Source organism: Silurus aristotelis, assembly GCF_946808225.1.
Source record: "Silurus aristotelis genome assembly, chromosome: 3".
Lineage (NCBI taxonomy): Eukaryota > Metazoa > Chordata > Actinopteri > Siluriformes > Siluridae > Silurus > Silurus aristotelis.
Window position 1 is genome coordinate 34,642,708 of NC_139576.1, and position 13,162 is coordinate 34,655,869.

A 13,162-nucleotide genomic window follows, 5' to 3' on the forward strand; every position below is an offset into this window, starting at 1 on the left:
TTTTGTTTATATTCCTACCCCAGGTGGCAGATGACTCGCGCTCCCCAAGCCCGCCCATGCAAGCCCGACCCTCGAGCACTTTTACCAGCTCTAGTCGCAATCAGTACCAAGACCTGGTACCTATGGGTAGGTTGGAGCGCAAAAACACACCTCTTGGGGAAGGATTTGTCCTGCTGAGTAGTGCCCTTGTTATTGAGATCTCATTTGAGAGTAGATTTTATTCTAGTCAGGGCAGAGATTTAGTGCTGGATTAGGACATGAGTCTGGTCTCAAAAGGTTTTTTGTATTAACTTGGATTTGTCTTAGATTTTTGTTTTTGGACTCTTAGTCTTAGGCTTTCCCCTCAGACAGTAAGGTCTTGGTCTACACTGAGAGTAATTCTTTATTCTAAAAATCATAGTTAAAGTGAGGCTTTAGTATATTTTCTCAAGGGACAATTTACTGTTCTCTGTAAATGACTCAACATACAGCCATTATTGTCTAAAGTGAGTACACCATAAGTGAACATGTCAAAAATTGACAAAAAAAAAAGGTGTAAACATTGTTATCTTGCACTGATTTAATCCTGGGCATGGAATTCACCAGAGCTGCACAGGTTGTTGCTGGGATCTTCTTCCACTCCTCCATAACAGAGCTTCTGGATCTTAGACACATAGTGCTTTTCCACATTCCCTACAGGTGCTAAATAGGGTTCAGGTCTAGAGACATACTTAGCCACTCCATCAGCTTTACCAAGGCAGTTGTCATCTTGGTGGTGTGTTTGGGGTCATTATTTTGTTAATAATTCATGCTCTTGGACAGGTTGTCTTCAGATGTTTGCAGGCTTTCTTGTGAGCCAGCTTCAGTAGAGGCCTCCTTCTGAGACCATGTCCATGCACACTGACTAGTTGCAGTGTGAGGCATACGTTCTGAGTACTTATAAGTGAACCTTCTGCTTCTGCTTGGATGGTTCATTGGATGGTTAGAGAGCGCACTAGTCAGAGCTCACAACCCGCATCTGTAGCAAACTGCAAAAGCTCAAATACAATAGTGTAGATTTGATAGCTGATCAGAAGAGAAAGATTGATTTGCTTGCAGATATACTTACAAAGACATTTACAAGATGGACTTTTCCAGAAAAGCTGCAAATCTTGAGGAAAAGTCGGGCCAAAACATATCAAAACAGTTGTTGAGCTTTTTCATAAACCATTTCTACCAGTGTTTGTGTTTTTCTTTCCTGTAAACGTTGCAAAAAAAAAGGAAAAAAATAATGCACAGAAAAAAATGCACACAAATGCAAAGGGGTCATTTTATGAATTTAATGTTGATGCTTGTGCAAAAGATGGTGAATGCAGGTGATGCAATTGTGGCTCCAGTGAAAGGAGACTTGAATTGTATTCATTGGGTTTCTTGCTTCACTAATGACATTCATTCCAGTCTGTGATGCAATGCTCTGTTCTACTGCGTTTCTCTATAATATTGACGGTTTCTAGAGCCATGACGTCTGATGGTATTAAGAGGTGGATTTGATTCAGGTAAGACACCACTGAAGGCCCAGGTGGTGACTAAAAATAATGACATCCCAACACATTTTTATGAAGCCCTGACCAATGTTTATTGAGTATCAGTGTCACAATAATGGTGTTTAACACCTTAAACTGACAAACATGCTTGCGTTTTTCTTCAGCTTACAATGAGAAAATCGTTGCGTTCCTGCGACAACCGAACATCTTAGAGATCCTTCAGGAGAGGCAACCAGAGCTTGTGAGAAACCATTCCCTCAGGTATGTTGAAAGCGAAGCTAACAGCAAAGATCTTTCGTGCGGTAACTTGATGAATGATGTTCGAATCATTCATTATTTTTGTGTGGGGGGGGGACAAATATTTGCAGAGAGAAAGTCCAGTTTATTCGGAACGAAGGCGCGTCCGGATTAACTCGGCTCTCTAGCGACGCCGATCTTGTGATGCTGCTCAGGTCGGTGCCTTTGTGTGTCTGTATGTGTGTGAGTGTGTGTTTTACACTTTAGTGTGTATGTCAGAGTTGTATGTTTGTACATTACATGGCCCATCTCTCTTTGCAGTCTTTTTGAAGAGGAAGTGATGTCGTACGTGCCGCCCCACGCCTTACTCCACGCCAGCTACTGTCATGCGTCCCCACAAAGCTCCCCCGGTGAGAGGTCACATGCCCGTCCCTTACTCCATATGTCCCCTTTATTTTTCTTCACTTTTACGATTCTCTGTTATTCTTCACTGGTATCAGTGTCAAAAGCCGATATTGCATATTTACAAGCTAAAAAAATTCTTTGACATAATTTAGCTATACAAAGCATGGTTAAAATGGTTAGAATTTATTTTTTTTAAGGTATCACATTCCCATTGTCTAACTTCTGTATCTTTGGCTCTTTCTCTCGCACACTCTTAAGGAACTCCTCGTGCAAATGCTCGCGCCCCTGCACCTTACAAACGTGATTTCGAGGCTAAACTACGAAATTTCTACCGCAAACTCGAGACTAAGGGTTACGGACAGGGCCCTGGAAAAGTGAAGTAAGTGGGAAGTGGGAATTTCCACATTTTTATACACACACATATATATTACGAAATATATACTATATTGCCAAAAATATTGGGTCACCTGGTCATAAGTACGGTATGTGATTTTTGAGCATTGCATTCCACATTTAGTCCGAATTTGCTCTTATAATTCCCTCCACTCTTCTGGGAAGATGTTCCAATAGATTTTGAAATGTGTTATGGATATTTGTGTTCATCAGCCACAAGGGTGTTATGAAAGGCAGGTACTGATGTAGGTGAGGAGACCTGGGGTGCAGTCAGCGTTCACATTCATCCCAAAGGTGTTCAGTAGGGATGAGATCAGAGCTCTATAGCTGCAAGATCTTCCTCTCCAAAGCATGTAAACCAGATCTTCAAGGAGCTCACTTTGTGCACAGGGGCATCGCCATTGCTGGAGCAGGTTCGGGTTTCCAAGTTCAAGTGAATGCAAAATCTTATTATAGCGAATTAAAAAATGTCCTGTATATATATATATATATATATATATATATATATATATATATATATATATATATATATATATATATATATGGCTGGAAAAGTCTAGTATCCCAATACTTTTGTCTATATATGCAGATTTTTTTTACCTATAATACCCTAAAATGTATGAATATCTAAACACACATGCAGAAATCTCCAGTTTAATTACTATTATACATTTCTAAACAAATGCACTGAATTGAACAACTGTAACCATACAGTTACATAGCTTTGCTCTCCAAATATCAATTACACCTTTACCGTTTCAGTGTTGGCAAATGAACATGATATATACAGGACGATACGGAACAGTTGGCATGCAGTTGAAAAAATATACACATGCAACACACTCCTAGCTGTGGATTATCCCTTAATCACTGTGGTTTTCATTGGTGGTCTGTGTTTTGCTGCCATTTGAGCTCTATCCAGAATCACAGAAGAATATTACCTGCACTAATTCCAAATCAGAGGACAAGATGGTTCAAGAAAAAGTATTGCACAGATTGAGGTTGTGTAGTTCCAAATTGAAAATAAGAGGACATTCAAGTCAAACCAGGACATTTGTGTATAAAAAAAATAAAAGAACACCTGGATGCCTGGCTTCACTTCGTCATCAGGGAACCACCACGTCCATCTTTGAAATGTTTACACCATTTAAATGTCCTACAGCAGCCATACTGCGCTCTAAGTCTTCTGTAGATAACCGCAGGTTTTTACGCCTTCATTCACAAGAACCTTCAGCACCACCCACTGTCCCATGCACTAACACTGTCATCTTTCATGTTGATTGGACTTGCTTGAGACATGTGCGCCACCTATCGGTAATAGGACACACTAGCCATTTAATACTGAGTGTAGTACTGCCAAGATAGCATCTATTTTTATACCTGTAAAAGTCAAAGTCCTGGTTTGACTTCAAGGCCCCTCATAGTCTGCCAGTCTATAATTCATAATTCTCCTGTCCATAATTCCTAGATATATATGTTAGAAGTTGTGTGTTGTGTGTAGGTAACATGTACCAGTATACTACCTGAAAGCTTAAATCGAAATAAAAATTGATAAGACTCAATGAAGTGCAGAAATATACACAGAACAGGTTTAAAGTATTAAGCACACGACACTGGATTTGAAATATCCTGCTGCTTTTACCGTCCCGATCCCAGATTGATCATCCGCAGAGATCATCTCCTGGAAGATGCCTTTAACCAGATCATGTGCTACTCACGTAAGGATCTGCAGAGAAGCAAACTGTACGTCAGCTTCGTAGGGGAGGAGGGGTGAGTATACACCACAGCATCGCATGTCTATGCTTTAGATTAGCCTGCAGAATCGGATACGGATTATTATCTGGTAATCTGAGATCTAAGATGAATGTTCTTATACTGTAATGTCTATGTCCCTTTCTATCCCCATGTGTGAAAATGTTTAGTAAGTCAATTTCACTAGTTTGGGAGACTTCCAAAATTTGGAAACACCTATTCTTTTAGTTTTTTAAAGACACATGAATTTTACTTTTCGTTATATGCAACATACTTGGTCATTTAATGATATGAAGATTAATTTTGAACAAACAAATATTCAGTATCACACAAAAGTGAGTACACCCCTCACATTTCAGCAAGGGACAATACTATAAAAATGAAAAGTGGATATACTTTAGAGTAGTGAATGTGCAGCTTGTATAGCAGTGTATAGTTGCACTCACTTTTGTGAGATACTGGATAAATATCCAGACGTTCCACTTTATTTCTGTTGAAAACATACGTATGCTAGGACGTACGCTTCGGCTTGTCGTATGGTGAAGTCAGTTCCAATGAGCCACAGTCCAAAGTATGGAATGGTAGCCATGTTGGGTCAAGGTCCTTTTTCTTTCTGGAATAAGTCTTTAACCTTCCCTGCTCCAAAACAACCCCAAACCATTAAGCTTCCACCTCTATGTTTTATTGTTTGATTGAAGTCTGTTAACATCTTCAATTCTGTTCTCGGTCTTACATACTTTACGTTCTTCTGTTAGAGACAAACATGGCACTTTGAACTCATCTGTCTATATGATTGTAGGGGGAGCGGTAGCTGAGTGGTTAAAGGCACTGGTTTACTGATTGGAGGGTCAGTATTGACAAGCTGCCACTATTGGGCCCTTTAGCAAGGAACTTAACCCAATGTGCTCCATGGGTGCTGTATCATGGCTGACCCTGTTCTCTGACTCAAGGTTTTAATCAAACTGGGATATAAAAAAAAGAATTTCACTGTGCTGTAGTGTATATGTGACAAATACAATTTTTTTTTAAATTTATGTCCTAACTGTAACGACGCTGAAATTCCCTTCATGCAGCACTCACACTATAACCATTCTTATAAAAAGGCTTTCACAGCGAATGCTCGTGGCGCACCACTCCACTGATCAGTTATAACTTATGGCAAGGGGTTCGAAACAAGGCCAAACCGGTTCCAAACAATTGCCGAAGTACCAGGCTCGCCAACTCCTAGTTCAAAATTTTCCCTTTCCCTGAGCCACCCTGAACATTCTGGATTCAAAACGAAGTCGCACCAGTTCCAAACAATTGCAACACCCTAGGGTCGCCAACACTGAGTTCCAAAATTTCCCCTTTCCCTGCACCACCCTGTTTAATTGTCAACAACTGTATACAAAGGACTGCCCATGTCAGATATCTTTATCGCAGTAAAGTGTAATCCTAAAACATGGCACCACTGAGCTTCTCAAACAGCTTATCCTAGTTCTCCTACTTATGGCGTCTTTATTTTCTCAATCAGATTGGACTACAGCGGCCCGTCAAGGGAGTTCTTTTTCCTGGTGTCCCGTGAGCTCTTTAACCCATATTACGGACTCTTCGAATACTCAGCTAATGACACCTACACTGTGCAGATCAGCCCAATGTCGGCCTTTGTGGATAACCACCATGAATGGTGAGCAGTCACCATAAAACACATTGTTAATGGTGATTTGTTAAACTGTGCAATAACAAAAATTTACACTGTGAAATATAACAAAATGCAATTTGTTTGTCCGATAGTGTGACTACTATTATTGTTGTCTTTTCCTTTTGTATTTATTTACTGTACTGTTTATATTTGTACTGTGTCTCTGCTTCATATTTGCACACATTTTTGCTGCTGTAACATGGTAATTTACCCAATGTGGGATGAATAATGGTTTATCTTATCTTATCTTAAAAAAAAACAAAAACACAGTTAATAGTCAATAAAAAGGATAATGCGGCACAATTAATTCACCACTGGAGAAAATGATGTTAATACCCAGTAACACTTGTTCCCCAGGTTCCGGTTTAGTGGGCGAATTTTGGGCCTCGCTCTGATTCACCAGTACCTCCTGGATGCCTTCTTCACACGGCCATTCTACAAAGGCCTTCTGCGCATGTAAGTCTTTCGACTGAGATGTGTCTACACTGAAACAAATCTCCTTCTGTTGTAATAGAAGGGAAAATTGTTCTTGAGAAATACAAGGTGGTATCAAAACATGTGTGTTTCCATGCTATCATCAGTAGCTAGAACAAAGAACAAACGTGAAATTCCGCATAAAATTCGGCAAATCGGCCACAGAGCTGCTTAAAACGACATACGTTTGACATACGGCGATGCTGCAATCAGTCGTTCGAGGCGTTCAAGAGTGCTTCATTGGCAGAAGAGCATCACTGGAACATGACGAGAGATCAGGAAGACCTTTAACGAGCTCAAACCCCGAAAATGTCAAAACCATTCAGCAACTCGTGCATCATGATCGTCGGAAAACGATCCATGTGATCCCACCCACCCTACTTGCCAAATTTGGCTCCTGCTGACTTTGCCCACTTCTTCTTGAAGATCCAGTGCAAAGGATGCCTTTTTGACACTACTGCCGAGATCCAGAGACCCGAATCGCAGCAAGTAAATAAAGATAAATAAATAAAGTACCTTCTTGTAAACAGAGCTAGTCTTGGCACTTTTTGATACCACCTTGTAGGCTGCTCAACAGCATCAAAATGTCCTCCACAATTTCCCCGACTAGCTCCATTGATTAAACAGTCCCCAAAATCGTCTATTTCTGGCATATATATATATATATATATATATATATATATATATATATATATATATATATATATATATATATATATATATATATATATATATATATATATATATATATACTTTTTGTTTCGTAGACCATGCGATTTGAGTGACTTGGAGTTTCTGGATGAGGAGTTCCATCAGAGCCTGCAATGGATGAAAGACAATGACATCGAGAACATGCTGGATCTTACCTTCACTGTCAATGAGGAGGTTTTCGGACAGGTCAGTTGTGTGCTCATGGTTCTTACTTAATTCTTTTCCAACATCTAGATACAAACATAACCCTATGCAAAATTATAATTGTTTTAGTTTGTAATAATATTTTATGATGTATATGGCAGCCAGTACATAAGTGTGTATTACTGTATATAAAAAAACTAAATCTTTCACAACGTAAATCTTTTTACGACTCGTAAAATCGTCATACTTTTGAATATGCTTAGAAACATTTTTCTGTTGAAAGACCCAGTTCTTAACCCTCTGACTGAGGTCCCAAGGCATTTCATCATTATTTATTGACAGTCCTTCTTCTTCCTGATGTCGTCTATTTGCCTTTTCCAGCAAAACAGCCCCACAGCACAATACAACCCCCACCATGCTTCACAGTTGGAATGGTGTTCACTCACGCTTACTCACATTTTTCAATCTTCTTCTTCTTTCTGTCCACACTCCTTCTGTTTTCTTGCCATCTGATACATCTTTATTACTGTATACCCTGTTATGTTTTTCCTACCATGACCTTTTTATGAATTTTTATGATTTTTTTTATGCCTTTTGGCTGTTATTAACATTATAATGTATCTCTTATTAACAAATTTAACAAGGACAAACTCCCTGAGATGGTAGGAGGAAGAAACCTTGAGAGGAACCAGACTTCTAATTGTTGAGGTTATCATTTGTTCACTGATGGATGTTTAAATGCAAAACGGTTCAAAGCAACTGTAAGCCATTGTAGCAGACTTTCTATTATTTACAGTCCAAATCCATTTTTAAGGTTCTTGAGTTTAATTCTCCACAGTAACCTCATGGATCTTTATGGTTCATTGGGAACCATCCTCAACAGCAGCGAGTGGTCTCCGATTTGAAAAAAAGAAGTACGCCATCAAAATGAATCAGAAGAAAGAAAGAGAACAGGACCAGTGGTAACAGTGGATTCATTTCTTCCACAGAAATTAAAGAACTTCAGATTCTAGATGAGACATGGAGCCAGTAGAGACAAGCAAGTACTAGTGAAGTTATAGACTACAATTTTCTAGTTCCAGTCAAGAACCTAGAGGCAGCAGCATTTTGAACAAGCCTGAGATGGTATAAGGGAGAAACCTTGAGAGGAACCAGAGCCAAATTAGAACTTATATTCATCTGGCTGCTGTCAAAAGTCCATTCATTATTGTTCCATCACTGTTGAGGTGATCAACTGTTCACTGATGGATGCTTGAATACAAAAACTGTTTGTTGCAAAATGTCGAAAAGTGTTAGAGGACAGGTGGGTATGGAGACGGATGATCCGCTGTGGCGACCCCGAATGGGAGAAGCCGAAAGAAGAAGAAGAAGAATATTAATATTCTTGTAATTCCAGTCAAGAACCTAGAGGTGGCAGCATTTTGAACAAGCCAAGATACTGCAGGCTTAGTCTGTGTGACAGTGTGTGACCTTGTCCCCAGGCAAAGCACATTACAATAATCGAAATGGCAGTTAAAATGGTAACATAAGCTACTTGACTTGACTTGTAAACCATCCAAAACTTTTAAAGTGACAGACAACTCGAAAGTATAGCAACCTTCGACTGGAATCCTGGTCTATAAAAGTGAAGCTGAAATAAATCAGGCTCAAATCAATAGTTTTAAAGTGACCTCTGAGGCGGACAAACTAGATATACAAATTGATGTGGCAAATCAAGTGTATGTGAAAATAAAGAGACTGAATATCTGTATAAAGGATGGTAAGATTCACCGGTTGGCATCGTTGCATCAGCATAAATTGCAAAAAAAAATTGTGTGGAAAAAATTATCTTTTTATTAAATTGTATTCGTTTTGGATCAAACCTGGTCCAATAATCCTTAATGGGCCTCTGCAAATGTGCATCTTTCTGCAAATAAAATGTAACAGGGTTTTTTTTGGCTTTCCTGCACCGCAGATTACAGAGCGCGAGCTGAAGCCTGGAGGAGCCGGCGTCCCAGTGTGTGAGAAAAACAAGAAGGAGTACATCGAGCGCATGGTGAAGTGGCGTATCGAGAGAGGTGTGGCACAGCAGACCGAGAGCCTGGTGCGAGGCTTCTACGAGGTAAAACTTCATCTTCGAATGTGACACTAAAGTTGATATCGATGCTGTCGTGGGAAAATAGTCACCTCGTGCAAACGAAAGCCGTTGTGATGAAATGATCCTGACGAAAGTGGTGAAAGTGAAATTTCGAAACCTGCTCCTGAATTTTGAGATGCCGTCACTCGCTCGTGCAGGTCGTGGACGTGCGGCTGGTCTCTGTCTTTGACGCTCGTGAGCTGGAGCTTGTCATCGCTGGGACTGCAGAAATCGACCTGGCTGACTGGAGAAACAACACAGAGTATCGAGGAGGTTCGAATTTTTCTTTTCAGAATTGTTCATTTTTATTATATTCACATGATAATAAGTGAATTGAGATACTGTATGAATGCATAAAGGCAATTGATCATATAATATATATAGTTAAAGACCAGATTGCATGTTTTTTGCATCTTTCACTGAAGGTTATCACGATGGACACGTCGTGATCCGATGGTTCTGGGTGGCGGTCGAGCGTTTTAACAACGAGCAGAGACTAAGGCTTCTTCAGGTACATCAAAACCTTGCTCTTGACTGAATAGAGTTTCCTTTTTCTCTAGTTTTTCTAGTGACCTTATGATTTCCTGAGCACTATTGTGTCCTTTTTTTTTGTTTGGTGTAGTTTGTCACAGGCACTTCGAGCGTTCCCTATGAAGGCTTCGCCTCTCTTCGGGGGAGCAACGGGCCACGGCGTTTCTGCGTCGAAAAATGGGGCAAAGTTACCTCCCTTCCAAGGTACGGCTAGTGGTCTGGGGATTAGATATAACAATTTCAGCTCGTTCTGAAGTGACTCGAAACACGTCCGGAATAAAACTTGAAGTTAGATGTTTGATCAAAAGCAAGGCAAACTTATTTCCGACTACATTTTTAGTTGAGTTTATGAATTTCATGACTGATTTTTAAGCTATGCTTATCCTAAAGAACATTATCTACCATTATAACGTCTGTTCATAAGAATGTACACATTTATTTCATTTGAATTGATAAAATACACATTGTTTGCATTGTTTATTACACAGAACTAGAGTATTTATCATATTTAATCAGTTTCTGACAAGAGTCCAAAGTTACACCCCTAGTTTGCATGAGAAGCAAAATGCTAATACAAAATGGAATGTGTTATAAGCAGTACTAATGTTTTATAGCTTTTCCACAGCATTTTGGAATTCAATGTTTGCTTTTTGTAAAAGAAGATAGAGAAAAATAAAGCCCTTTCATTACTCCATTTAGTTCAGATAATCTGTTAATAAGATGACAAGACAAGACAAAACAAGACAAGACAAGACATGACATGACATGACATGACATGACATGACATGACATGACATGACGAGACGAGACTAGGCTAGATTTTGTATGGCATAACAAGACGAGACAAACATGGCAACACAAGACAAGACAATGCATGACATCATATGACAAGACATGGCATGACTAGACAAGACATGGAATGGCATGACAAGACATAACAAGATGACAAAACAACAGACTAGTCAGGACATGACATAAGATGAGAAAAGACTAAAAATGGAATGACAAGATATTAGATGGCAAGACAAGACGAGAATAGGCAAGACTAGACGTGACATAAAACTAGGCATGACATTACTTAATATGGCATGAGATATATGATATGACAGCATGACATGACATGATATAATATATGATATGATATGAAAGCAAGACATGGCATGACATAGCCAATATCTTATGCACAAATCTGCAAATGCATCACCCGTTTTTTTCCTCCATGTGTTTTCACAGGGCTCACACCTGCTTTAACCGCCTGGATCTTCCCCCATACCACTCCTTCTCCATGCTTTATGAGAAGGTGCTCACTGCTGTGGAGGAAACGAGCACGTTTGGCCTGGAGTAAGGCTCTTACACGGCCTTTCCTCACCAACCGGGGATCGTGTTCTAGAAAACTGGAAACCTTTTTTGCCTTTTATTCTGTACCCCAGTGCTCATCTCCTGTCTCGGTAATGGCCTTGTTTCCTGGACCCCTTTTTTGTTCCTCTGCTATGAAACCAGGTTTATTGTGACTACAGCATGACGGCTCTTTCTGGGACCTATTCCCTTCTGGGTCTTCACAAACACACACACACACACACACACACACACACACACACACACACACACACACACACACACACACACACACACATTGTGAACGCATTAGATACTGAGCAGGAACATGAACGCGAGTCTTAAACACAGAAAGTCTTTCTTACAACGCAAAACACAGCATACTAACATTTACAGTTTACAGGAATTAACAGTTACACCTCGACCCGTGCGCATGTACAGTACAGTATTTTCACCCTCGGCAGGTCTTTCAGCACCATCGTAAGTTTCAAGCTAGTTCCTCATCCAAACGGACGAGAGATGAACGTGCTTTTGTGGAATCTGTGCGATATTTACTTACGGACATTCTAGACAGGTTTTCAGCTGAAGCAATACAAAACCCTTCAGTTACATGGTGCTTTGCATAATGAAAAACAAAATTTTTTTTTGCGTATTTTGGCGAATACCACCCACTCACCCCTCGTCGGCTTTTAAGGCATTTGATCGAACGCTTCTTTGAACGAGCCAGACACCGAATTTCAAGAACTTTACTACAGGTTATTACACTTATCTTGTAAGACATAACGACTTTAGCGGATGTGAGGGTTTCCCATAAAGACGTCTCAGACAGCTTCAAACCGATCGGGCAATCGTGCTGATGCCGTGTATCTTGAAGTTGATTAATGTTTCTTCTGCGCTGCTTGGCAAATATTTGTGGACACCTGACACCTTGGGGTTGAATATCCTATTCCAGATTTTTGTCCTTTTCTTCTGGGCTGGTATCCTCTGGATTCCAGGGTGTGGGTGGTGGCGGTATACGAGGTGGTATCTTTAAGAAAGTACTTTATTTATCTACCTTAACACACTATCACCTTCAAAATGGTCCCCTTGCACAGCAATACAGCGTTCCCCGTGTTCCTGCCACGTGTCCTGGAAGCACACGTGACTCATTATGGCTTCACCACTTCTACATACAAGCAAGGGAGACATCGGTGTAGACACTGGACTATCAGATAGCATTGTTAGGCCATCAGAAGTTCAACATGGCTTTATCGTGATCTATCAGACGACGAGTTTAATGCCATCGATGGTGGGATCAAGGTTGAAAGTTTGAAAGCTGACCCTGGAGAGGTTAAATATGAGGGCATCACTATCAAAAATGTGATTGAAAAGCATTTATTAGAAAAGTTTTTTTTAATTATTATCACGATTTAATTTCCTCATGATCTCGACATTGTTTTCTCGTGATCTCATCATGGATGGACGCATTCGCCTTCACTTTGATCAGGGATTTACACATAATATAACAACAACAACAACAACAACAACAATATAGCATCCCTGAACCTGCATTTCAGATGAAGTCAAGATCGAGAGAAAATCTAGTCGTGATAACGAGAAAACAACTTTGATGTTAGTTGGAGATCATGTTTAAATTAAGTCTTAAAAAACGAGAAAACTGTTTATTTGAACGTCAAGATCACGAGAAATGATAACAAGCAAACAAGAAAGAAAGAAATGGCTTAATCAATGGCTTCTTAGGACTTAATACAAGTTATTCAGGGTTGGATTTTTCTCCTTCGGCAGCACCACATCGAAACTCAATGCAGTCGGGTTTTATCGTCAAACCGAGAATCGTCCCTGCTCGTTGTTTCTCCGTAATCAGATCATATATTGTGAAGT

The 13,162-nt window shown here is 39.9% G+C and overlaps 1 protein-coding gene across 1 annotated transcript in view; it reads left to right on the plus strand.

The window, feature by feature from the left end:
• hecw2a (HECT, C2 and WW domain containing E3 ubiquitin protein ligase 2a) overlaps nt 1-11,676 on the plus strand; it is a 32,242-nt gene extending 20,566 nt beyond the window's left edge. The window contains exons 17-30 of the mRNA XM_083537223.1: nt 24-126; nt 1,667-1,763; nt 1,871-1,954; nt 2,061-2,149; nt 2,403-2,523; nt 4,194-4,307; nt 5,803-5,955; nt 6,328-6,426; nt 7,212-7,341; nt 9,254-9,400; nt 9,574-9,688; nt 9,841-9,926; nt 10,038-10,150; nt 11,180-11,676. Of these exons, the coding sequence (XP_083393349.1) occupies nt 24-126; nt 1,667-1,763; nt 1,871-1,954; nt 2,061-2,149; nt 2,403-2,523; nt 4,194-4,307; nt 5,803-5,955; nt 6,328-6,426; nt 7,212-7,341; nt 9,254-9,400; nt 9,574-9,688; nt 9,841-9,926; nt 10,038-10,150; nt 11,180-11,291 (1,563 nt within the window). The 3' untranslated portion in view covers nt 11,292-11,676. The remainder of the gene's footprint in view (nt 1-23; nt 127-1,666; nt 1,764-1,870; nt 1,955-2,060; nt 2,150-2,402; nt 2,524-4,193; nt 4,308-5,802; nt 5,956-6,327; nt 6,427-7,211; nt 7,342-9,253; nt 9,401-9,573; nt 9,689-9,840; nt 9,927-10,037; nt 10,151-11,179) is intronic.
• Nucleotides 11,677-13,162: the final 1,486 nt, after the last annotated feature.